Source organism: Dermacentor andersoni, chromosome 3 (assembly GCF_023375885.2).
Source record: "Dermacentor andersoni chromosome 3, qqDerAnde1_hic_scaffold, whole genome shotgun sequence".
NCBI classification, from domain to species: domain Eukaryota; kingdom Metazoa; phylum Arthropoda; class Arachnida; order Ixodida; family Ixodidae; genus Dermacentor; species Dermacentor andersoni.
The window spans coordinates 160,096,725-160,123,921 of record NC_092816.1 but is presented as its reverse complement, the minus strand read 5'-3'; the positions used below and the strand labels follow the sequence as shown (position 1 = coordinate 160,123,921).

General features: G+C 47.1%; 1 protein-coding gene across 1 annotated transcript in view; it reads right to left on the bottom strand.

Annotated features, from left to right (window-relative positions):
• The window catches only part of LOC126524550 (aminopeptidase NAALADL1-like), a 56,066-nt gene extending 38,431 nt beyond the window's left edge, over positions 1-17,635 (bottom strand). The window contains exons 1-4 of the mRNA XM_055067368.1: positions 17,441-17,635; positions 17,093-17,168; positions 2,062-2,418; positions 1,062-1,221 (exon numbers count right to left, since the gene is read on the bottom strand). Of these exons, the coding sequence (XP_054923343.1) occupies positions 1,062-1,221; positions 2,062-2,418; positions 17,093-17,124 (549 nt within the window). The 5' untranslated portion in view covers positions 17,125-17,168; positions 17,441-17,635. The remainder of the gene's footprint in view (positions 1-1,061; positions 1,222-2,061; positions 2,419-17,092; positions 17,169-17,440) is intronic.
• Between the last annotated feature and the right edge of the window lie 9,562 nt (positions 17,636-27,197).

The window sequence follows — 27,197 nt, the reverse complement described above, 5'->3', positions numbered from 1 at the left end:
GAACGCGCCCCACGTTCTGCTGCCTAACCGCGTTGTCGATTGAAACGATTCATTGCTTTTAGAACGAGTTGACACTGTCTGAAAGGTAGCCAGTACTCCTTAAAAGCAATCATCGCCCTAGCAGAATAAGCGAGGCCGATTAAACTGCCCTGTTTCCTCAAGTGGTATAGACCCTCTGAAACCTTTCGTGCAGTGTTCAATGCAGAGAAATCTGTAATATCCCTGCCATTTACTGCTAAATGCCCAGAATTGACGAATGGCAACCGGATTAGGTCTAAGCGACAAGCTGCCCCTGATTCTCGGCGATCCTTCGCGGGCACTGACAGTACGAAGACGTAGAAAAAAAGCGTAAGAAGAAATGGACATGCTTTTCGAAAACCGTCCACACGCTCTTGTGCTAATGAAATTCATGTATGCAGACAAGTACGACTTGACGTTACTGAGAACAGAAACTTTCCATGCGCACGTGCTTCCATGAAAAGAATGTCACCGTTGATACGGAGTTACAAAGATCGGCAACGAGTTATGCGTTCGTGCGGCTTATGACGCAATCCAGAAGCGTGAATAACAATGGAACATGAACCTAAAGTGAATCAATAACTACGTTGCTGATTAATTCCTATATATGCGGGTTCCCATTTTAACAAATTAATAAAATGGACAGATTTTCACTGGTAAGGCATCATTCGTCGTCACAGGACCATAATTCATTGCGCACATCCTTCTTTTTGTCCTCTCCGAAAGATCAATAGGTCAAGTTTTCAATGTCCATAAACAGACGCCGTTTCACATTTTCACTGATGGAGTGTGAGGCGGACTCCGGTACCACAGAAAACGAAAACACTATTATTTAAGCCAGCGGTACAAACAGTGTGCGCAACGTAATTCGTTGAACTAAAATGCCGCGATGTACTAATAAAAGAAGTCGGTGCTAAAATACTCTCAATTGCGTCCGCGAAGCCTACGCCTACAATCATTACAGTGAGACGTAATTTATTTACATTCAAAGAGAGGCAACGAACCCTTGTATGCAATCTTATTTGAATTAATTATGCACGCACGCTGTTTGGGTCCGTGGCGTTGGGGTAGGAGAGCAGCACGTGGTAAGGCTGGATCGTAACTTCGTCGAATCCGTATTCAGTGAGCCGGTCGGCAACGTATTGGGCCAATACCTGCTCATCTCGTGGACTGCCAGCCACGTGAGGCTCCTTGGCAAGAAACCTGCACGTGTATATCAACATACATAAATGATGGCAAAAAAATTGATACTTTCCATACGTCAACTCAGATTACAGATATCGTCATTTATTCCTGTGTCACGACCTTACATATATGAGAACTTTTTTACTCGAACAGAATGTTTATAACCCTCCCGTGTGAGCTACCACTGTTATACTCCTTGAGCAGGATTGCCCGCATGAGCGCACTTTTCTTGCTCGAGAAATCGAAATGGCTATTTCACTAACAAATATAACTCAACTAATTAACTTGCAGATTAACCACTTTAGGACACACGATGGCATTAACCAAGTTGGAGCCGAGGTATACCCAAGTCATATCCATTTCTAATGCCTACATTGGCCGTGACATATCCGTTACCAAAATGTGTGACAAAATTAATTGGCGTTCCATTTAAAGTGGATCTGCCTATTTAAAAGGCGCGTTGCGAAATGGGTAAATGAAACAACAGTGCCTACTGCCGCAATTTCATTGGCTCATATGGTTTAACACCGCAAAGCAAGACCTATGGGCTACTGGAGACGGCATTGTGGAGGGCTCAGGAGCAATTTTGACCACCCGTGTGGTCCTTTTATTGAGGCCTAAAAAAAAAAGGTACATTCGTTGGCGAAAAATACCTGCGAGATACCTGCTTGGCCGAGCACTACATATACTAATAAACAAGTAAATAATTGCATAGTCTATCATTTCTGAATTTCGAAGACTGAAATTTTTCAAAAACAACAACGAGAAACACAAGGTGCCCAATCTTTGAAAGATAGGTGATAATGCTCATATTACGATCGTCTACTGGCAAGTAAGGCGACGATAAGATTTGCTTACTGCACGTGTTCATCCAACGTCTTGTCCACGATGGCCTCGGTAAGCAGGTCGGTGTCGACCTCCCGGTAGGCGCTCTCAAGTCCGACAAAGCCGTCGCTTCCGCGGGTATTGTTTGCACATCTGGCAGAAGCGTCCGTCGCAGGCGGCGGCGTCCGCTGCTCGCTGCCTGCGTCCGCGGAGTCGCCGCGAGCTGGTGCCGCAGCAGCGGATCGGGGTGCCCCACTCGCCGTCGAGCAGCCACTTGGCCAGTTCGACGGCACCACGTAGCGTCCGACCAGCAGGAAGACTGCGCCCGTCGCGAGCACGGCCAGGGTAACGGCTGCGCACGCTTTCCTGCCACTGGGGGCCTGTACGGGCCTGCGTTCAGCGTGCATAGAAGCGAGGTGAAGGAACTGGCAGCTCAAATTCGCCTGAGAAGGCGCGAGAAAGTTTTCTGAGAAATCAAAATGATTTGGTGGCGCAGGAGACAGCTAATAATGATTTTGTTACACTGCTGCCCTTTTTTTTTTTTTGGCTTGTTGAATAACACTTGTTTTACGTTGATCTAACTGCATTTTCCCCCTTATCCAATGCCTCGCTAAATTCTGTCTAAACTATGCATAAATAAATAGGTTCAAGATAAACAAATAAACATCCCATAAGTAGACGCGCAAACGCGAGTAGCAATATTGTGTTCGGTGTAATTACCAAGCTGATCATTACTGTTTGTAGTTATGTTAATACCTGCTTGGCCGACCATTACATATACTAATAAACAAGTAAATAATTGCATAGTTTATCATTTCGCGGTTTGTGCACACTCCCTCGCTAAATCCAGGTTGCATGGAGACAGCGACATGCAAACGCGCGCAGCATAACGAAACGAGTTTCTTTAATTCGCAAATAAGCCTTTATTGAAGCTTGCTGCGCCTTAGCTGAAACATCCTTTCTGCGTTCGCACATGTTAGTGAAACTTAACTTGAATATTAGCCTTTGGACTGGTATACGTAAACAATAGATCAGTAGACAAGCGTAGAATATTTCTTTCTGTACTCTCGTATAATTACAGACAGGCGCCAGCGTTGCACGTTTTATATGCATCAGCTCACAAGCGATAACATTCATAATAAGGAGGGCTGGAAATGTCAGAATCAAATTGCAAAGTGACTCAATTTCAGTTGGCGACTATGCACTACGAAGTGCTACTGTGGCAATTTTGGCAAACCAATAAATTCTGGGGGCCTACGTGCTAGTAACACAATATGATTATGAGGCACATCGTAGTAGGGGACTTCAGATTAATTTGGCCACGTGGGGTTCTCTAATGTGCACCTAATCCAAGTACTCAAGCACACTCCTAAACCCAAGTACTCACAGTACCCCTCGTAAACCTCAGCCGTCAATTCCACTTTAGTAATACGTCATATTACACCGCAAAATTTTTTTCTCGCCTCATCCAAGCTGCAGCAACAGTACCGGAGCGCCCGAAAGCCTCGTCGACCTACAAAAAGCATATACTTAAGGCCAGACTGCACGTACGCATGCCGGGGCGCGAAAGCTCGCGCCATTGCACTTACGCATGCGCAGATAGTGCGAGACAAATCATACGCGTCGAAGCGCGGCGTCAGCAGGTATCTGCTCGAGACAGATACCGGACTCTGGGTTGCCTCGCATTTCCAAGCGCCTGGCTACGCAACTGCGGCGTGTTACAATCAACACTCAGTGAGGCCCATTTCTCTCACGCGAGCTTGTGCTTTTTTTTACCTTTTGAGTTGAACTAAAGGCTGCAAAAATGAAACAAGTCCGTTTATCGACATTTCTGTGTTTTGAAGCACTGTCATTAACAAGGCACGAGACGACGTCTGTCAAAACGTGTATCAGGGAACCAGTAAGTTATCATAGCGTGGAGGTAGAAATAACCGAGGCCCTGACGTCACACTTTGTGAACCTCCATTACGCCGGAAGTTGTCGTTACTCCGCCATCTTGTCGGCGCAGATTCACCTCACTTGTTTATATTTCTCACCTTCGGCGGGCAACCACGCCGGGCTGAGCAGACGTCCGCGCGCCGTACTGATACGACCAACGGATTCAATCGCGGTGTATACTATCGCGACACCGTTCCCTGCTTTAAACATAAGTAAGCATCAATATGGGTCTTTATGATTGAATAGCGCGTGAAACTCCATAGCTCGAATATTTACTGCATCACCATGGAGCAAAAAAAGCTTCAAAACCACAATTCTACCGGCTTAGCCAAATGAAGGACTAAAAAGGCGGAATGACTAGATATCACTCCATTTACAAAAGGGACTCTATTTGTGCGAACATCACGTGCCGTGAAAAAGAGTGAAAATATATTTCCTCCGTGCACTGTAAACACAACCTATAGCCGGCATAGGTACGAGATAGGATGCAGAACCTATTTAAACTCCGCGGATACAAATTTTATGTCACCAGCGGGAACGTATTTATTATGAAGAAAGGGTGCATTCTTTTCCAACACTTGCAGACGTACTAAAATCGGTCATTTTCTTTTTCACGAGAAATCTCGCATGTAAATGGAGTAAAAAGTCGCACAAACTAGGCACAGTCGCCTTCTTTACGGCGCTGCAATTGTTTCTTCTTTCGTGCACTTCCATTCAGGAATACTACCGTGGATAATCAGCGGCCGAGCACCCTTGGAAGCTTTCCGAGGGCGAGGGAGGGGGCATAGCGAAAACGTGGTGCATGACAGCACATGCAGGTTGATGCCTTTTGGGTACGCAAATACACTTGGTTGTGCTATTTGTAAAACTCCGTAGTCTATGCTATGCATTTTCCTTATCATTGTTTATTCGTCACATGCTTTATCAGCTGCTCAATAACGTAATCCACGCTGTTCGTACTTGCTCTCGTGTCCTTTCGCCCTTTCGAGATATCGCTGTGTCTTATTATTCATTTGTTAATATAGTTGTTTATTTGTGCGCCTGGTAACTTATTGCCCTATAATCCGTTATTCCGCCACCAGGAAAGAAATGATGCCAACGGCATAAGGCATGCTTTGACAACTAATTAAAATATTGCGTTCCGGAGTCGCATTGCCTTGTGCAAAAATTATTGTCATAAGTTATGTTAATAAATTATTATAGCGAGATTTTCATGTAGCTAATGGCTTATCTTCTGAAATGCCCTTTCGTCAAGAAAGTATTTATTGATCATATGTAGGTTTTAATACTTTGAGTAGATGTTACACGGCTTCTTAATGCGAAGCTTTCTTTGCCTCTTCCTTCGTCTTTCCCGCTGCTACTGCTGCTGCTGTTGTCTTAGACGCCGCTAACGCCGACCACGTCGTGACGTGGCCATGTCAGAAAGAACATAAAAGGCATGCGCAGTCGGTGTTTTGTTTCACGTCATTTCTTCATGAGCTGTCGTTCTCCAAATTCCGAGAAATACCTTTGTAAAGAATGCAAGACAATGTGTGAGCCACGTGGAGGGCCTCCCTGGTTGTGGTTTAGAATGATTATTGACGAAGTGACGCCCAGCGCCGACACCGGATTTTTTGCAACGCGAGGAGTTTAACGCTATCGTGTTAGTGCATACCAGGAGTGTGGCATGAAGGGAAGACGAGCCGAGAAGCTCGTGTCAACATTTACGCCTCGTCGCATGTGTACAATGCCCTCTGGACGCCGGAATTAAGCGTGACACCCCCCCCCCCCCCCCCCACACACACAAAAGTAGTGCAGGAGCTGCTGCGCTTGTCTCCATGCTCACCCGCAGCAGCAACGGCAATAGAGGGAGGACGTAGGGTGCATGTTAGAGAAAGAATAGTGAGAGAGAGATGGCAGTTTTGTGAGTTACAACGCTACAGCCCAGAATGGCGCCGGAATCCTGCACTTAGCGCCGAGAAGACGGATGCGCGCATAAAGGGTCGAGCGGAGCAAGAACAACAAACACAAGTGGAGCAGGCAAGGTAGCATTTCACATCACGTGGCGACTGTCGTTATGCCGTCAATAATCACCGCCAAATAACGCTAATGAACGCAAGCAGCAGCTAACTCTTCGCTTACATCGATTCCCACAGTGCGTGGGACCTGCATATTATTTTTTTCACTGACGTGTATTTGTGCGAATAATATGCACAAAACACATACATCATCCTAACGTGTTTAAACTGAAGTCGCTTGTCGTATGGCTCGTCGGAGAGACTCCAGTGGGTGGGGCGAGGGGTTTCAGGCTGTTAAGTTGAACTATCGCTTACTATAAGATCTTGTAACTACTTACATAAGGCCGTATAAGGGTGTGGTTCGGAAAGTTGGCTGGGCCCCTGTATCTGACCCTTCGGTAAAATGAAAAATTTGCTAAAAAATATATAAGCAAACATATATAGAAAGGAGAGAAACAAAATAAATCACGGTAATGATTGTTACCGACACAGAACGTTGCATGTGCAGCACTGAATCGTTCATTAACAAGTGTGCTAAACTCACTGCAAAAGTTTGCCGTAATATTATTGCAGGAAAAAAAGTATAAATAATGTAGCAAGATATCCAGACCCTTTCCAGAAATTAAGTAATATTTTCCACGTATGGAAGCCCCTAATACTCTGTGAAGTATGGAAGTAATATTCACTCCAATTTGAACACTTACGAACTCCTTCAAGCAATGAAGTAATACTCATTGAAATTAGGATACCTAAAAGCCGCTTCCGGAAATGAACTAATATATACCCCTATTTGAACACCATAAAAACTCTTGTGAGAGATGTTGCTATCTAAAACTCGATATGAATGGAGTATATTTACCTCACATTCGGGAATTCGCTCGGCGACGTGGCGTTTACTCCCATTTGGGATGATTTCTCTTGTGGACTTCTCCCATGTGGGATGAGTGTAATAAGTAATTTCGTGCGAGTAAGTTAGGCTCAAGTTAGACCGCAATTTAGACTGTAAGGACGGTCCCCCGCTGCTTCTGCTGGCTTCTCTGAAAATGAATCTACATTCTCACCGCACAACAAGAATGCGCTGGCGATGGCAGACAGCACACTCTAGGCACATTGCGACCGATGGCTAGCTTATCTGAAGTTTACGAGAACAAACACCTGTGCTGGTCGTGGCCTTATAGGAATCGTCTTGCGTCATTTCGGGCGACCGCGCACCGCGGAGATGTCACAAGAGACCAGCACATGAGTACGTCGTTACTCGTTTAAATATACCTTCTGCGGCCTGAGGCATATTGTTCTCACGGTAAGTGGAGCTTCACGGAAATGAAGTAGTGCGGTGCCGAAAAGTAAGCGAGTATGCGTGCTGCCAGCGCGCTGACCGGGCCGACGTGCGACCATCAGCCGTTTGATGGACAGGCAGGCGTACGTTCTCCTGTCGAGGCTTGTTCGGTCCTGCACCGCTTCCTCCAACCTTCACTTCCGTGCGCCCCTCTTGCACACACGTACCTGCGGTAAGGAGCGTTACTCCCATAATTACTCGCAGCAGCCGCTTCTTTCCCTACTCTCCACACGGCTCTTATACGTGCCGCAAATATATCGTCTGCAGCCGGAAACAGCAAATCTGCACAGCTATCCCACTGACCTGGAAGGTGCTTATCCCGCATTCTGAAGCACAGCGCTTTCATTCTACGATTACACGTTAGCATGCATCCACCGAAGACGGGAACTACATTCCCAGATCGTCCTTCGTTCGAAGGCGTGGTGCGTTGTGCACGGGGTTGCATACGCGCTCTTTTTCACGCTTTCTATTTTCTTCAGTCCCATCTGGCCACAAAATGCAACCGCGAGAGCACGGTCTAGACAACACAGCGGAACAAAAACGGAGACTAACGCCGTCCTGCACACACGACGCCGTTGCTACGATACGAAGCCTACGGGGCAGCAAACGCATGAGCAAACACCACCATAACGAAACCGCCATTGTGCCCCGACGAAATGGCAGCTACAGCGGAAAAATACCACACGAATTCATCCACACTTTTCTCTTAGCAGCCGGAAGGGGTAGGGCCCCTCCTCAGTTTATTTCCTTCCTCCATGTTGTAGCAAGTGGGTGCGCGCTGGAACGCGTATCTTGTAGATGTAGTAAATAGCCGTCCGTCTTTCAGAAATACTTTCGGAATGAACATTGCACATTGTACACACGTACATGCTACGCGTTAGTGCTTGTTCTTGCACGAGATTTTGAATATTTTCAGTGCTATAGAGATTAGCCGTAGCAACATGGTGGCACCTTTGCGGTGGTGAATTTTTTCTTTCAGGTTTTTTTCTAGACATTGTATACTAACTGTGTGATGAAAAGCCCTCTGCTACGAGCGCCGCGGTGCGAAGGACGAGCTGACCACGCCCACAACTGAACTTACACTCTCACTGCTAATGGGACGGCTGGTGCAATACCTGGCAGCGCGCGTAGTCTCGGAGGCCATGGCCAACGCACGACAGGGCTCTCCGCGTCGAGCTGTTGGCACGTCTTGAGAAAAACGTTTTTTAGAGGGAAAAAAAAGTGGAGAGGGCATTCACATTCCAACAGTGCGCATACTTTCTCTCGTCTGCCTTCTTTGCAGAGCGATAAGAGCAATTGTCCGCCGAGCAGCGGACAATTGCTCTTAGCTCTAAGGGCAGCGTGCTTCGTTACAGCACACCGCTGCGATACAGTTTCGTAAGTATTGTCGTTCTTTTTTTTTTTTTGTTGCAATGGATCCACAGCGGTGTTTGAGGAATCAAATAGGCGACGATCACGATGAGCAGATGTCACCGAATGTGCCCCCTGGAAACTTATTATCACGTACGTGAACGTACCTAAACTTTATTAGATTGCGTATAAGAATACGAGCGCATGCCCTAATACATGGAGCGCTTATACTGCAAGAAAGGTGAAACCGACACAAGGTGAAGCTGGCACAAAACAATACCAGAACCGATGGCCGCCTCCTCAGAAGTGAAAGTAAATATAAAATATAACAAGTAAATGCATGCGACATGCAGTATCGTAGATGAAATGACGTCGCCGATGTCATCAGTAAACAGAGAAGCACGCGCTGCATAACTTGCTTGCTTTCTTGCCGCCTACATTATGGCGCGTACCACCCACTACTGAGGATTGCCCAAGCAGCCCGTGGTTAAACGGGTGGTGCCGGAAGTGAAAACATCAGGGGAAGAATATACGGGACGGAATAGTTGAAGTTCTACAAATTAATTAAAGTGGACAAACTAATGTTGGGGCCACTTTTTGTTTCCTTAGAGGGAAATGCGTGCCTTTTGAAAGCAGAGCAAACTTGAGGGCAATAAATTTTAATTCAATTAAAATTCAAATTTTGCTAAATATTAAATAATAAATAGGTGAATTTTAACCAGGTATTCTCCTTGTGTCAGGAGTAATTCGCACATGCCATGCGTAGGTTATGTGATTTAAATCCAATATAAACGCCCCAAAGGAGAGAATGTCTTCAGAGTTAACACCAATGGCTAATTTTCGAAATGTAATTTACAAGTTATTTTTTCTCTGGATTGCGAAGAGACGGCCGGTTAATAAAGGATGGTAAATGGTTCCATGTTCTTTGCAGATATGACATAGGGGGGACAGTGCCAGTCCAAACCTGTGTAAATAAATATTTAGTGGTGGAATACGGCATCGCAAATTCGTGAGTGATTTCTGATTTACGTGTGGGACATCATTGATTTTCCCTAGGGAAAATAAAATCAAATGGATAAAGTATGTTATTTCGAATGTCGGTTATTCAGAGTACCTTAAAGGAGGAAATTTTCTCACTCTATCCGCGGTGATATAAGAAGGTGGCAGAACAGATTAGACTGGTCGACCAAGGGATGCAACCGCAAATGTGGACCTGGTACTCAGGTCAAGCTAAAAGTCGTAAGATAGAAGGAATTATGATTCTAGTGCGTTGAAATTATACTGTCAGAGGATGAGGTGAGTGTTGTGCACAGTGACAGCGAATCGGTCACTATTTCAACTGTGAACTAATTTACAGAAAGTTTTCGAAGAGGTAAACTATTTGCTAATATTTCTGCCTGAAATATTGGTGTAAAATGTGGAAGTTGCAATGAAGAAAACCAGAATAACGCTAAGTATGGACAGCTGGGCTAGTTGGTTGTGACTAGCATTGGGAAATATCGTTCCAGCGCACAATTGAACACGGACCAGAAGAGAAAGACAACACAACCAACTAGCCCAGCTGTCCATACCGGCGTTCGTGTTGTCTTTCTCTTCTCATCCGTGTTCAATTGTGCGCTGGAACGATGTTTCATAATGCCAGAACAACGCCTCAGAAAAAATGCATACACCCGCTTTCTCTTCACACATTGATGCACTCGTCCCTATTACATTATTGATTTTCAATTCCACTGAATGGTGTTACTAGACCGCCTAAATATATCTAGTGGGCCATTTCTTGTCTATGTCGACGCGTGCTCCCAAGCAGGTTGTTTTGAAGCTGCATAGACATAAGCGACAGCACATGACCGGGACCCGTCCCCGTGCTCCACATAAACCTTTACTGCGCGTGACTTTAACGCTGGGCGCGTCGTACATCCAGGCCACGAACGGCATGCGCGTTATCAGCGTGGCATAGCATTCTTGGCGAACAGTTTTCTCGAAAGGAAATGTAAGCAAGGCAAATGACGATTGTTTGGGGAGAATGTACGCCCGAAAGGGTGTAAACATTTTTTATAGTACACCCTTAAGCAAATGTACACCATTTGGGGTGTATAGGTGCCACACAACAATAATTGTCGTTTGTCTTGCTTGCGTTTGGTTCCTCGAAAACGCAGCGCTCGCAACTTTCCTGTAGAGAATGCTCTGTCATGCTGATAACGGGCATGCATGCCGTTCGTGACTTGGAAGTACCAGGCTCGCCGCGATGAAGAAAGGAAATGCGGGCAAGACAGATGGCGATTATTGTTGTGTGGCAAAACGGTATAATTTTGGCTTCAGAGTGTACGGGAGCTGGACTGCATTCTTAAAAAAGTTTGTACACTCCTAATCAAAAGTACCCCCCTATTTTTCCACACAATGATAATCATTATCTGTCTCACCCGAATTTCCTTCCTTTAACGGTGCGAGCCCGGTACTTCCAAGTCACGAACGGCATGCGCGTTATCACATCATGACAAATTATTCTCGAGAGAAAAGTAGTGGGCGCAGCGTTTTTACGTGCGCAAACGCAAGCAAGACCGATGACGATTATCGAAGTGTGGCAATATGCATCCCAAAGGGTGAGCATTCGTTTACGAGTCTATACATTGAGGTTTACCTTTTCCCTCAACGATTACCGTCGTCTATCTTGCCCGCATTTCCTTTCGTTGAAGGAACACTAAAGGCAAATAGTAAGTCAAGCTAAAGTGATAAATTGCAGCTCTAGACGCTCTAAGGCGTCAATATTATCGAGAAGACAGCCTTAAAATCGAGAAATCAAATGCAGGGCATGGTTACACTCCCACGGGACATTCAAGAACTTGCAATATGACGAAAGCAAAACTCAGTTAAATTCTGTCGCTATTACTCAACGACTCGTTGCAAGAAACATCCTTGTATTCCATTATAAGACGAAATAAAATGTAGTTGTCCAATTTTATGTTATTTTTAGAAAAAAATGAACAACTAATTGAAATTACCCCTGGAAACGACGCGGGAGGTCGAAAGGCTTCCTTTTCGCTCGACTACGCGCCGCCCGCGCGTTCGCGTTTCAGTAGTTTCGTTATCGCGTAGTGCTGCGCTGGTTTGGCTGGCTCGCAAAACTCGCACAAACGGGAAGTAGCAGAGAATTCAACTTCCGTGCAATGCCGCGGGATGCCCGAACAGTCTACTGCACTTGGCCAAAAACCAGCTGCAGTGGCGAATCCGCCGCTCTGCCTTGTCTCGGCACCACCGTCGTCTATGGAACGCCGTTTTAAGGCTAAACCCCATTAGCGCGATTTCGTGCGCGACAGCGACGAGCGACGGGTTCGCGCGACGGATCGGGCCGTCGCTTGAACAGATCGCTCGGTCTTGTCGCGCGATCGCTCGGTTTTGCAAATCTAGAATTCGTCGCTCGTCGCCCGGAAGTGCTATGAGCGACTAGCCAATAGCGCAAAGCCGGAACTGGATGTACATAACTCCAGTACTTCCGATTGTAGCACGGAACGAGCAAACGATTGAATTTTTATAGGTGCAAGGATAAGAACCTACTGCAAGACTTTCAGAAATATTTTATGCTGCTTTTTACAGTAAAATACATCAACTTAAGGTAATAAAGCACGCGTCACGCTAGTTTCGGCGCCTATATTGCTGCCCTCATACCGGCAACACTGGGGAGACGTCGCTCGAAGTCATCGCTCGCATGGGGTGCAACTTGTAGGCGACGAGCGAACGCGACAGCCATCTACATCGCGTCGCTTGTCGCTGTCGCGTGCAAGATCGCTTGCATGGGGTTTATACTTTACTCACCGACGGTGGTGATGGCGTATGCAGAGTCACCAGTCCCCCAGTTGGTTGGCTAGCGAACTGATTTTCAGTAATGGTATTCGGACCTTTCGGATGCAATTTTCTTGTAAACTAGGTCTTGGCACAAAGCAAGCGTTTCCAGGTTTCATGAATGATATTTCAACCGTCCACGTCAACTCAGTATTTGCCTTTAGTGTTCCTTCAACGCTGCTCGCCCGGTACTCACAGGTCACGGATGGCATGCGCGCTATCGCCGTGGCATAACCTCATGGAGGAAGGAAAACGTCATGAGGTAGCATCGGGCAACGTGAGTGAAGCAAACCTGCTGTGGCAACATGTGATCGCATGTCAAGGGTCGTGGATGGTTTTAGTGTTCCCGCTCTGCATGAAGAGCCACGGCGTGGCAGCAGAACAAGCGCGCACCGAATAACAATCACTGGTATAGCTACTGGGGACCAAACATCTCAGCAAATCTCGATTCTTGCTCCGTCATCTTGACGTAAGAGGTCGCGTGTTGGGCAACCGCTGAGTAAATGTATGGGCTTCACGGAGCGTTCGCTTGCCAATGCTAGCTGCGTCCCGTAATGCTTTCTCCTAACTTTTTCCTTCCTCCATGCATAGCATTCTCGAGCGGAAAGTAGCGAGCGCAGAGTTTTCATGAAAGGAAACGCAAGCAAGGCAGATGACGATGATTGTTGTGGGACAAGATACGCCCCAAAGCGTGTAAACATTTCTAAGAGTGTGGGGGCACGATGATTTTAGGGCATGCGGCTCACTTAAGAACGTTCATCAGTGAAAAAGTAAAAAAGAATTGTGAGCAATGTGAGTACAGTCTGCTTATTCCATGCGCATATGCACAAGTTCATTGAAGCGTCCGGAAGATTACGTTGCTAAGGCATTTTTTTCCTAAGTTTGTGTATAGGTGCTCTCAAAATCTGTGTTATCATTTATTTACGAAATTCTTCGTGTACAATGTTCACCCTTGCCCTTTTTGGTATGTTGTTGGGTGTATGTTTGAATCCATTCAGTGTGGGTAAACCCCTTCGTGGGAACGAATGATGTTTTGAGGCAACAACAACAACCAATACGACAAGGTTGCCCTCATGCACGGCACGAAACGCATTTCCAACGGTCATAAACCCCGAAGCAACGCGCCGTGTCTCCTTACTTTCTGCTATTGATTACCTTCTCGCAGAAAAACTCAATGTGTTGTTTGTTCAGTTGCCATGGCCAATGACGAGAGCAAAAGAAGTGAATGTCAACTGAGCGGCGTGGCCAGGACATGAACAAACAACACATGATTATCAAGTGAAACGTAGCGGCGTCTGTTGCTTAATGAATGGACTGTGTATTCTGTTCGCCAAGGTAAGAAGTCCTAATACAACAAAGCTGTCTGTAACGATATAGCGCTGTTGCTGATCGACTGTTCGCAAGCATTTCGTGTCTCTGGGTGTTCTGAATATATAGAGGGGAAAGAAAGTTGAAAGTCGCATTAGCCTCTAGTTGCATGCTGATAAATGACTGCTTTTCGAGGTGTTGATCGTCAGTTATCATCATAGTCATCATCTTAAAATCATCACCATCAGAGTTATCATGATTGCCGTGATCAACACTATCACCATCGCCGCAATCACCGCGGTTCTGGGAATAAATTATATTATTCGTCATTGGCATCATCATCTGTACTGTCACATTTTTCAGTCTAAACTATGTTCGGGGTCGGCCCACGAAGGAGGTTTGCGGCTCGAAACACGCTGAAAAGTGGAGGTAATTTACTAAGAAATGGAATACATTAGTTTCAAATGTTGAATCCGATTCAACCTCTATTTCATGTCGATCAAACTTTGTCGCTACAGCCCGGCTATAAGAATAACACGGTTCATACACTCTATTCTCGCCCCCAACATGCCCAGGAAGACAATGCTTTTCGTGGAGTTGAAATATACGTTGAATCGCCTTCCGACTTTTCTTTAAACTGCATCATGGCTCATCCGCATAATTATATTCGCAATAAGGTCAGAACGGCTGGTGTTTAGCTTAAAAATATACTGCCACGAACTGCAACCGACTGCTGACGCCCACCGGCTCCTTGATCTTCACTGGTGACTTCAACGGGCATCACCAGTTATGAAGCACCAAGATTACCTTCAGACAGCAGAAAGACGGCAGCCTAACGTATCGATGGAGCACTTGCTTTGACTTGACTGATTTTCAGGCTCTTTGCTGCGTGCACAGACAGTGTACTCTCTATCCCGCTTTCCCCTTTCTGTTCCCCCTTTCCCTAATGTAGGGTAGCAAACCGGACGCTCGTCTGGTTGACCTCCCTGCCTTTCCTCTCTGCTATCTCTCTTGCACTATGTCCGGCATCGATCGACGAAAGAGGCTAGCAGTAGAAACAGACATACCAAAACCGAAAATTGGTGGTAACTCGCTAAAGAAGGCATTGTTCAATGTAACTCATATTGGAGGCTAGTCGTGTACAGGGCTCCAATGAAAAGTTTGTTTTCTTGTTAGGGCAAGACAATGAAAAGAGCAGAGCCTGCCCGGATGTCTATTATAGCTTAGGATGTACTAGAGTTGTGGCGCAAAAATAACAAATGGGCTCAAGCAAGTACATACACACAAGCCGAAGATAGGAAAGGCAAGCCTTGTGTCACCATGTCTTACATACATACCGCATCACACCGGCTTAAAAAGGTTGCCGGCAGCTACGGCGTCCGAGTAGTCTTTCCGGCACCGCGAAAGATAAAAGAAATGCGCGCAAGATGCACGTGCGCAAATTCACGCGCACTGCGCTAGGTGCAGTGCACGGCGTGATGTGACAGCGTTTGCACCTAACATCGCACCTCTATAGCACCTGTATTTTCACCGTCCTATGAAAAATTGGTTCGTACTGAAGCTTGCGAAGTACGAACTTGTTTTTGATAGGATGGCGATAATACACGTCAAGCAGCCAAACAAGAACAGAAATTATCGAAGATTAGAATACTAAGATGGCGCCTCATGGCTCCTGTGTCAGTGAACCTGTTTGTATAGCTCTCATAAAAAAGAAAACAGGAAAAGAAAAGAAAAGAAGAAAGGAAAGATTAGGCTAATTGGGGACGATCGGTGGCGTCGGTAGGCCTGGGAGGGTATCTGTACGCATGCGAGGTGGACTACGTATATATTATCGTTTTTTCTTTCTGAAATATAAAAACGTGATAGTTCGCGCTCGGTGTCTTCTGTGTTTGTACTATCTTCAGTCTGTCCATTCGTTATTCTATCGCACGAACTCTGTTATGTTTAACCAATTGGCCCACTGTCGAATTTTTCTTGTTTCGTGTGTGATTGTGGGTATCCTCTCGAAACGAAGAGCGAACACTTGGGGCATAAGGGGCGATCATATTTAGCCTTTCCGGAATTTTCAAAGATCGCCTGTTGCAGACAACATAATTGAAGTCCTTGAGCTGGTTTATTCTGAGAAGCGGACATTACTTGCACGAGAAATTGCAATATATGTTCAATTAGTTAACAAAGGTCCACTGATTACCTTCTTAATTTATCACTTTATGGCACATGTTGCAATTACGAAGTGGAGCCGGTGAGCTTGCAAGGCGATATCCACTGGAAATTAATTTTCCGAATGAGACCAGTTTGGAGATATGCGCCATGAAACTCGCCGTGAAAATGCACTTTTGTTCTACTTACTCGTTTACCAAGGTATTTCATGCACTAAAACAGAAAAGTAACTGGAACGCCCATGTATTCCGTCCCACATTTTCACAAATAATCTCTCCAAACTGCTGTCATCCCGGAAATTCATTTCAAGTCGATACGTCTTGTAATGTAACTGGCTACAGTTTGTAAATCGTAATATGTGCCGTAAAGTAATTAGTTGTGAAGGTAATTAGTGAATTTATGTTAATTAGTTGAACACGTGTTTTGATTTCTCGGCCTAGTAATGTCCACCTGTTCGAACACTTCAGCTGAAGGACACGAATTGTGCCCTCTGCTGTAGGCAAGGCGGCCTAAAATAATTCAGGAAAACTGAAAACTATCACCCGACAGCATGATGAAGGATATGGGATAAAATCTGCGCTGATGCTTCAGGGCCGCTCTTTCTCAGCTAATTTTTTTTTCTTTCGTTAGTTTAGCACAAAGCGCTGTTAGTGCGTGCGCGAGGGAAGAGCTGAATTTACAAACTCCTAGGACTACAGAATGCACTTCAATATTTCCCGGTCGTTAGGACCGACAATATTCTTATTTACCGTGCTACATTCCTTTGCTTACCGTGCGCGATTTAATGGCATAATAATTTATACAATCATCACCCACACAAGCCTGCAAAATTCCAAGCGACACTATGTGAGTTCGTCCATTGCATTTAAAATGGTCAGAACTCACAACGAAGATTCCACAAATAGTAACGATATCGGCTATTTAACTGGAGATATGTCTTTTTGCCTGCTTTTTGTACTGATTTACTTATTCATATAAAATTAGGCGGGTGAGGGGGCCACTGGCGCACCGATGGAAACCGTTCACGTTGATCATTGCGCTTGATGCCATAAGAAACTTCTTACTTGCTACACGTGTATCAAAGCTGCGCATCTCTTTTTTAACAGGTACACGTCTCAGCTCATCGGCATGATCTTACTTGTCCGTCGTCGACTTCTTAGCGTCAGTCATGGTTCGTTGATCCGGCCGTCGACTCGTTCAGACCATGGGAGGAACTGCACAGAATCAGAGCCGAACAACAAAAATTGCCACGTGAAAAATGGTTTCAGACCACATTGTGCTCGTGAATTTTCTCGCATATGTCACCAACAATAACGATAACAAGCTTGCGTTTATGTTCTGATGCTCAAACACTGTACATCAGCTGTACATTTTAACCGTTTCTTTAGAGGCCCGCCTTGGAACGGCCAAACTGGCCGTTGTGTCGATAACCGATTACGAGAACATACGAATCGTCAACCAAGCATCTAAGCAACGAAACCCGTACTTGAAAAAGAAATGACGCCCTTGGGTTGAGCATTTCACTCCGAAGCTTCGCCGTAAACAGCCGTCCCGCTGTCGTTCCTCGGAATGTAATGCCGGTTAGCTGTTCTTCCTGGCGCTGGCCCTCATGGCGACGTTGGAACGACAAGCTTAGTGAGAGGAGTGTTTGCAGTAGTCTTGCCGATGACAACGTGCGCTCTCGTCGCCTGCTGGACAAACGATAATTGAGGCCTTGTAAAAAGACGTTCGCGCGAAAGATAACGGCGGGTCGTTCAGATAAAAACGACGGCTATTTCCACCTAGCTTTGAGCGGAATGAGGTGGCGTAAGCGATGCCGCGATGCTAGCAGGCAGATCAAGCAGGAAGCGAATAGCATGATATCAGGAAATACTTCCAAATATCCACGTATGGTGTTAACATGTACTGCATGCAGAACTGGTGCACGGACGCTGCAATGGACAGCCTTCGTCTCGAAAAGGTCGTCAATTTTCCCACTGTTCACGCTCTGAAGGCGCCTCCGCACGGCCGACCAAATCGCTGGTTCAGTCAGCGGATCGAGCACAAAGTAGTTCATCGGCACCAAACCTTGATGTGCAGGGAGCCAGTGCATAGGTTCTAGAAGCTCGATTCGGCGCCTTTAAACGTTGCCGCACCATACCCATGACCAAGCAGCATTCTTGTCCCTCGTGTGAATCCAGCTCGGTGTGTCAAAATAGATGGTGACTACTGATGTGAAATAGCAAATACGGGTCCGATATTTACTCGATTACTGTGATGCGGGCGCCTTCGGTTTCCGTGGTTGCCATAACCTTGCTTGCGATGTTGTATGTGCTTCCGTGTTTTCAATACGTGTATGTAGGCTGATCGACAGCGCTTAACTACGATATAGTAGGGCGTAGATGATGTTTCACACGTTCGAACTTCTACAGCCTTGCAGTCCACAACGGATCCGAGATAGAGAAAGTACTGCACGAATTTTGGGCTCGCTGTCAGAACTCTGTGTGAAACAAAGTAAAACCTGCCCAGTTTATAAGCTAACTGGTAACTGCTCAATTGGATATCGGTGCATGTTATAAGATGCTAAAACTTGGCAATAGCATGATGAAGATAATATCTGGGTATCTAAAGCACAAGGGTCAGATTTTGCCAAGGATCTTCATGACAAACGAATGACATTAATGCTATGCTAAAAACATCACTATAACGTCAGATTTACGTCAATATTATATGGACTTTGTTAAATACGTAATAGTTAAAGCAGAACAGAAACAGTGACAGGCAATGAAATAACATTCAGTGGTGTAAGATATATGCAAAATAGAACCTTTCAATTGGTATAGAAAAGGTATCAGCTATTTTCATTTCAAGCGGTATTTAGTGCACCCCATATTTGTGCACCATAGTGCTGTACAAGACCTTCGCCGTGTAATGGTACGTTCGGCTGACGGCACTCGTGGCGCTTTCAGTGCACTCGCGCGGCGGAGGGCGTTCGTCATGGCGGCACCCGTGCGTTAGCGCGCGTTCGGCTGACTCGAGCACGACACGAGTGCGCCCCACCGTGCAACCGCGGTGGAGCGGGGTGCGATCCCATCGTGCCGCACGCGGCAGCAGATGAGGCGAGCAGACGATACAGCTAGCTTCCGATCGGCTCTGACTATTGTTCCCGCTCGGCAGCTGAAAACATGAAACAAATATGTATGTGGAATCTCGCGTGCGGTGGCCTTTTTTAATTGTGAAGTCCAGCAGCCCATCACCACCAGCTCATCACAGAGCGAAGATGAGGAACTCATGTCAATTATTCGCAACTACAGCTACATTCGACCGGCGAAAATGAACCACTGCGTGCGTGATGTTGTTTCATCCTGCAACGATGAAGAGGTATCTCCGGTTTTGTCGACAATCATGTGTTTACAATGTATAGAAGCTTGAGGAAATTTTTTTTTACTGGGCTCTTTCCTAATTTCGAAAGCACTTTCATATTAGCAGAAGTACATACGACACACCACACCGTTTGAGGCCTCTGCTCAATACTTAAAAAATCGCTCTCATGAAGGAACGCCACAGGAAATTGCAAGAAACACATGTTGGCATTTCTATGGCATGAAGGCTCTGAAACCAACTTTATTTTGTATCCAAGGGCAGGTTTTCGTACGATATTCTCATTAATATTGCGCGTATTGTCTTCATAATACATGATATGTTTTTGTAGGTACTTTGCTAACAGGGCCAGCTTCAGGTCGGTGGCCATGCTCATTGACATGGCTAAAAGCGCACTGCGCACAGTAGTGGATAGGAGTTGGAAGTGCGCAGGAGTTCCAACTCCTGCGCACAGGAGTTGGAAATTTTTTGGAGGTTGTCGCTACCACGTGCATCAGGATGCCGCGTGCGGAAAAGGCGAAGGCTCAAGGAAGCACTGTATTTGAGTCGATATGCGTATACGCACGCGTGGAATGATGCACGGTCGTTCACACAGGCATTAAAAGAACCTGCATCCGCCTGGCACATATTCTAATGCGCTGATTACAAGGGAGTCTAACTAATAACCACGACAGGACGTACACATTGTCACAAGGATGACATAGCGCGTGAACAGAAGACAATGCACTCCGTCACCATTGTACGTGTGATGTGTCCTCTCGTGGTTATTATAGTCTTGTACTCAGTGCATCACAAGGTGATCGAGCATTAACTTTCCCGATTTATTTCTGAACGCAATATCTCTCAGACATAACCGAAGTGCATGGCGGTCGCGACAGCATGCGATAAACTGCACGCCATCAGCGAGGTGCAGAGAGCGCTGTCGAAAAAAATTGTTAACGAAATCCTTTTGATAAACTACTTAAATATATCAAAAGAAGAATCGGCTGCCGCTAGTGTTAGCATCTCCTTTAGTTCTGCAATTTATGCTAGTATACTGTCTTTATTTGCTCCCAGAACATCCCTTAACGTTCTGGGAGCAGTGCACGAAACCCACATCAATAAAAAGGTGTCCTGGAAACAAGGTTAAATTGCCTTTCGAGGAAAGGCATGACCAGGCGATATACGCTCTGCAGGGCACAATAACGCTAACGGAATGTTCACGGATGTATTATACGGTCAAACTGGAAGGCGCCAAACGCCAGCATGTCTTATACCGTATTTTCGTGATTCTAAGCACCCCCTGATTCTACCCCCCCCCCCCCCCTCCATTGTCGCGAAAAAATTGTAAAAGGAAGTTTGCACGCGAATCTAAGCAACCCCCTATTTGTTAGGAAGAGCGCGTAGCCAAGACCGCCAAGCGCGCTTGCTCGTTCTGTCATCGAACCGGAGCCGTCTGAGTCCCGAGGTAGAACGGCGTCCGCTGCGCGATCTTGCCGCACAGCCGGACTGCAGAGCCGCGCGGACTCGTGAGTGGCAGTGATAGTGACTAAGCATCCGACAAGCGGTGGGCTCACTGTCTGCACTGATTTTTCTTTTGGATGTTTGCAAAATAAAATGTTATTTCTCGCACCTGTCTCGTCGTGATGTCGCAGCGAAAAGGGGCAGAGGGGGTCATTCTACATTTTTCGAATCTAAGCACCCCCCCATCACTTTGCGCATCGCGATCGGGAAAAAAAAGAGGGTTCTTAGAATCGAGTAAATACGGTAAGTCTTTCTTAAGCGAAAACTCGCCCGCGGTTTGCGAAGTGGGGCGCTTTCATTTGATTAGGGAAGCCGCGGACCCGTTTGGGGAGTTCTGTTTGACGCCTTTCTGCTATAAAGTTGAGTCGCACACGTGCGCGTATAGAAAACGGTGTCAGAATTTTGAAAATACGGATAATACCAGCTCGTGCAATGAAATGTCACACCACACAAAGGGCTACGAAATTCATAATTGCGTGCTATGGGCTTGATAAAGAGTATATCATTAATGGGGAGCCAGATCTTCATGATGGTCAGGAGCCGGCAACCGACAACAGGCGTCACAGCCAAAACACACGCGACGAGACCGGAAAATTCCGACTACTGCGGAAGCTAGGGGAGCCGAAAAAGCGCGCCTTGGCGCGCTCTTGCCGTTGAAGGTACATGTGATGCCTGAAAGGGAGCGAGTGAAGTTTTAAAAATAAATGTTTATTGCGAAGGGCGTGTTCCTGTAGTCAACACAAGGGCTCAGAAGATGGAGAACACAGTAAATTATTTCATGTTCTGAGGCCTCTTGAATATGTTTAATGAATTCTCTAGAGCCCAACCTCTAGTCTCTTTACGAAAACAAGTCCCTGATGAAGGCTAACGTTTTCTGGTGCCTTCGCCCCTTAGCCTCCTCTCTGTACTTATGTGCCTTCAACAAAAATTTGAGGACGGTTAAGCTGCGCCTTGAAGAGTGGAACGCGATAGCTTTATCGCACCCCGTTCGCACTGCCCACTCATTCGCTCGGCATGCTCTTGAGTTACACAAAGACGAAACGTGCGCCTGAGCAAGCAGAACGAACCAAAGAACTCGGTGTCTCGGAGGGAGAAACGATCTGCGCGAGCCAAACGTCGTGATCGGCACGGACAGCCGGGCCGCGACGCGCCATGAAGGCGGACGCGATCATGGGGCTGACGCCTCGATGGGATCGTCCTCTATCTCACTTAGGAGCACCACGCAGACGCATGACTCCTCGCCAGCAGCGCGGCACACATCGCAGGAGCCGCTTCACCACAAGACGCGCTACGGCGCAGCGATCACGTCAGAGGCGTCCCGCATCGAACGCTGCACCTAGGAATCGCGCTGCGAGCGGACAGAGCCGCGTCGCCTAAACACGAGGCTTCGATTGATGCACGCTGGAAGTTGGAAGGGGAGAGAACGAGAAAACTTATTAAACGCAAGGGTATTGGGGCATCCTCGCACCGCTCCCCGCACGGCCCCAATGCGCTCAAACGAGACGAAGGGGAGAAGCGGGCGAGTGGCGCGCCACCTGTCGGGGCAGCGCCGTACATTGCGAGGAGGGGGTCTTCTGTGTTTGCCGCAAGATGGCACTGCGTGTGTGCCAAGCGCAGAAGAAATGTAGCTGAGACGTACTTCGCTACTTGTTTAACTGCGACTTCTGTAATTTACATGCTCATAATTACCGCTATACACCGCAGTGTAACTTTCTACGGCATGTTTCTAAGGCAATACCGCATACACTAGAGGCGCTTTTGTCACGTTTCGAACCATCGAACTCATGGATGAGTGGTAGCGTCTCCGTGTCATACTCCGGAGACCCTGGTTCCGATTGCCGCCCAGTCCATCTTGCAGGTTGTTTTTATTTATGAATTGCCTTGCGAGATTTCTCGCTCAAGGCCAAAGCCGGCTTTTCTGCGACACGAGCTCCTTAAGAGGAAGCTTTAGCTCGGGCCCAACTCCGACTCGGCCTATTCAAATACATGTAAAACGCAAAAAACATTTTTTCTGAGATAAGTCCTGCGCCGATTTTAATGAATTTTGTTGCATTTGAGAGAGAAAGTTAAGTTCCAGTGACTGTTGCAAGTGGAATTTCCATTTAGGGCTTCCAATTTTGTTAAGAAGATTTTCAAAATTCGGAAGTTTGAAAAAAATAGAAGCACGAAGTTCACATATTCATAGCTCTGCATCAAGAACAGATATCACGGTTCTGTAAACGGCAACCATTAGATCGTTCAAAGCGAACAAATTCAATAGGTCATTTCGTATCTTACCTGAATTTGTTACGTTGTTTACAAGGGTTCTGCAAAAGCTGTATTTCCATATTACTAAATATTGTTACGCCCACAAAAGGCGTTACTTTGAAGCCGGGTAGAGTTAGAAGCGATGGCCTTGGTCAACTGAGCGCCTGTCGAGACTCAGCCAGCCAGCCACACGTCGTCGTCCTCCTTCACTACCCTTCGGTGCCCCCACATACTGTTTGTTGAGGCGTGAACCCACTATGTACCTAAGAGCGTCACATTTCCCTCCGCGCAGACGAAGCCCGCCGGGCAAGTCAAACAGGCTGTCGAGAAATAAAGGGCTTTAAACGGGCGACATGCGAAAGTTCAGTCTTTGCTGACCGTCGGCCATTTGATGTGAGACGTGCTATGCGGTAGGTTAATTCGCTGATGCGCTCCGTAATAACATAGGGTCCAACATAGTGGGCCAGCAGTTTTTCACATAGTCCACGTTTCCTGGTTGGTTTCCAGAGCAACACTAAATCACCAGGGTCATATATCACGTGTCGGCGTCGGCGGTCGCAGCGTGCCTTCGAGCGGTCTTGTGAAACAAGAGTGCGTAACGAAGCAAGTCGTCGGGCTTCTTCAGCAAGACAGACTGTCTCTGATATACAAAGATTATCGTGGCTGGAAAACGGGAAGATAGTGTCTAGTGTATAACGAGGCGGACGAGCGTAGAGAAGAAAGAAGGGACTGTAGCCCGTAACTTCATGCTTTGAGGTGTTAAATGCGTACGTAATGAAAGGTAGCACGCTGTCCCAGTTCTTATGATCTGACTCGACATACATGGACAGCATGTTAGTAAGAGTTCTGTTCGTGCGTTCCGTAAGGCCATTTGTTTGGGGATGATACGGGGTGGAATGTCGAAACCTTGAAGCACATAGACGAAGCATCTCTTCGACCACGTCTGCAGTGAACTGCCGCCCACGATCGCTGATGATGACTCTGGGAGGTCCATGTCGGAGAATGACAAAGCGCAGCAGAAAAATACACACTTCGGTTGCAGTAGCCGATGGTATTGCAGCTGTCTCACAGTAGCGTGTCAAGTGATCGGCACACACGATAATCCAGCGATTCCCATCGGATGAACGCGGGAAAGGACCGAGGAGGTCGATGCCAACTTGCTCAAAGGGAGAGCTGGGGGGTGGCACTGGATGGAGTTGACCAGGAGGAGCACTCGTCGGACGCTTATAACGTTGACACTCGCTGCAGCTGGACACATACTGGGCGGTCGTCTGGCGCATTTTAGGCCAGTAGAACCTTTCTTGGAGGCGGTAGAGAGTTCGCGCAGAACCCAAATGTCCAGATGTTGGATCGTCATGCATAGCGCGCAAGACCGAGACACGGAGACTCTCCGGGACCACCAGAAGATATCGTGGGCCTGTAGTAGAATAGTTCTTTTTGTAAAGAACCCCATCACGAACACAGAAACGAGTGGATGGTGCTGATTGCCTTGCAGCAATCAGCAGTGGTTCTAAAGTTCTGTCTTTTTGTTGCTCGACCTTGAAGGTATTTATATCAGGAAATCCCGGCTCCAGTGATGCGATATAGCAGTCGAAGTTGTCCGCGTCGCAGTCCGTCGTTGGAAGCGGCATGCGCGAAAGGCAGTCAGCGTCGGCGTGTCGGCGGCCGCTTTTATAAGAAACGGTAAAGTTATATTCCTGTAAACGGAGTGTCCAACGCGCAAGCCGGCCCGACGGATCACGGAGATTAACCAGCCAGCAGAGAGAATGATGGTCTGTCACCACAGTGAAGGGGCGCCCGTACAGGTACGACCGGAAGCGCTGTACTGCGAAAATAACTGCAAGACATTCTTGCTCTGTAACGGTGTAGTTACGCTCGGACTTACTTAAAGAACGACTCGCATAGGCGACGACGTGTTCTTTGGTGTCGACGTGTTGAATAAGGACGGCGCCGATGCCAATACCGCTAGCGTCCGTATGAACTTCTGTGGGAGCCGCATGGTCGAAGTGTCGGAGAATGGGATGAGACGTCAGACGAGACTTCAGCTCACGAAAACTAGCTTCACATTCAGGAGTCCACTCAAAGGGAACGCCCTTCTGGAGGAGGCATGTCAGCGGATACGCGATGTTGGCAAATCCACGAATAAACCGGCGGAAGTACGAGCAAAGCCCTAGGAAACTGCGTAGCTCTTTTACATGGCGAGGTTGCTTGAAGGCTTCCACCGTAGCAGTCTTCGCTGGATCAGGCCGTATACCGTCCTTATCCACTAGGTGTCCCAGAACGAGTGTTTGGCGCTCTCCAAAATGACACTTCTTCGAGTTGAGCACCAAACCCGCTTTGTCCAAGCAGTCTAGCACAAGATCGAGACGTGCGTTGTGCTCACTGAACGTGCGCCCGAAAATCACTACATCATCTAGATAGCACATGCATACTTCCCACTTCAAACCACGCAGGATGTTGTCCATGAAGCGCTCGAAAGTTGCAGGTGCATTACAGAGCCCGAACGGCATCACATTAAATTCAAAAAGTCCATCTGGTGTTACAAATGCCGTTTTCTCCTTGTCTGCCTCGTGCATAGGAATCTGCCAGTACCCCGACCTCAAGTCAACAGACGAAAAGTAAGACGCTGATGAGAGGCAGTCGATAGCATCATCAATACGCGGAAGAGGATATACGTCCTTTTTAGTGATGGTGTTGAGGCGGCGGTAGTCAACACAAAATCGCCATGTACCATCTTTCTTTCTAACCAGGATCACTGGCGCTGCCCACGGACTACAGGATTCTTGGATTACATTCTTATTTAGCATTTCGTGGACTTGGTCATTGATCACCTTGCGTTCCGACGGTGAGACTCTGTATGGTTTCTGTCGCAGCGGTTGGGCAGATCCCGTATCGATGCGATGGTGTATACGAGAAGGAGGAAACAATGGTGGTCCCTCTTGCTGGAAGAAGTCAAACAGTCGGGCATGTTTTCGCAGAATATTCGCCACTTCGTGACGCTGCTTAGTGCTGAGCGACTTGTTTACCATAGTCAGAAATGAGGAGTGCGCCGCAGGGCAGACATTAGCGAAATGGCGCTCATCCGCAGAATCAAGGGCCTCTGTAAGAATGGCGAGTGATAGCACGTGATCTTCATGGTAGGCGGCAAGTTTCAGACCCTGTGGTAGTATTGCAGGTTCACCCGAACAGTTTACGGCCCATAAGTTGGTGCGTCCCTGAACAACTGACAGCGTGCAATACGGTATCAGTACATTCCTCTTGATGCAACTCAGGTGAACGGGCTCCACGGTAGCGTCAAACGTTCCGTCGGTGGTGGGGAAACAGGCGACTGAAACACACGTTGCGGATAACGGAGGCACAACTGTATCCCGGGATACACAAAGCACACTTTCACGACACGGTGGGGCTTCCATAAACGCCGCAGCAAAGCTCGTACCTACACTGATTTCACCCGTTTTGCAGTCGACGGTGGCACCACACAGTTTCAAAAAGTCAAGACCCAAGATTACGTCATGCGTAGAATGAGGTAGAACAGCGAACTCCGCGTTAAATATTTGACCACCCAAGGTAACGTCTACATTACACACGCCCACAGGATACAACAATTCCCCACTCACTCCGCGAAACGTATCGGCACGGTCCCAGCGAAACATCACCTTTCGTCCTAGGAGGCTTTTAAACGCAAGACTCATCACTGAAACGGTTGCTCCCGTGTCCACTAAGGCCATGGATGAAACCCCGTCAATTAATACAAACACCTTATTCTTAAACATACAAATGGTTGGAGGTATCTCTGTCGATATCGAAGATTGTCCAGCGACCTCACCTCCAACGGCCGCGCTGGCTAGTTTTCCGGTGGTGGCGACGGGTATCGACGCCGCGGAGAGGGCGACCGGCTTACACGAGGAGCGGGTGGTGGTGTCAAGCTGCGATCGGATGCTGGAGAACGGTTCCGTAGTGGCTCCGGGTGCTGGTGAGGCAAGCTTCCTAAATATGTGTGCGAGGGCGAATATGTTTCGCCCAGAGGAGCGCGGTACCGCCTAGACATCGTCGATCGGTCGAACCTCGGTGGTTGGCGGCGATTGCAGTACCTGGCAATGTGACCCAAGTCGCCACAGCTATAGCACACAGGT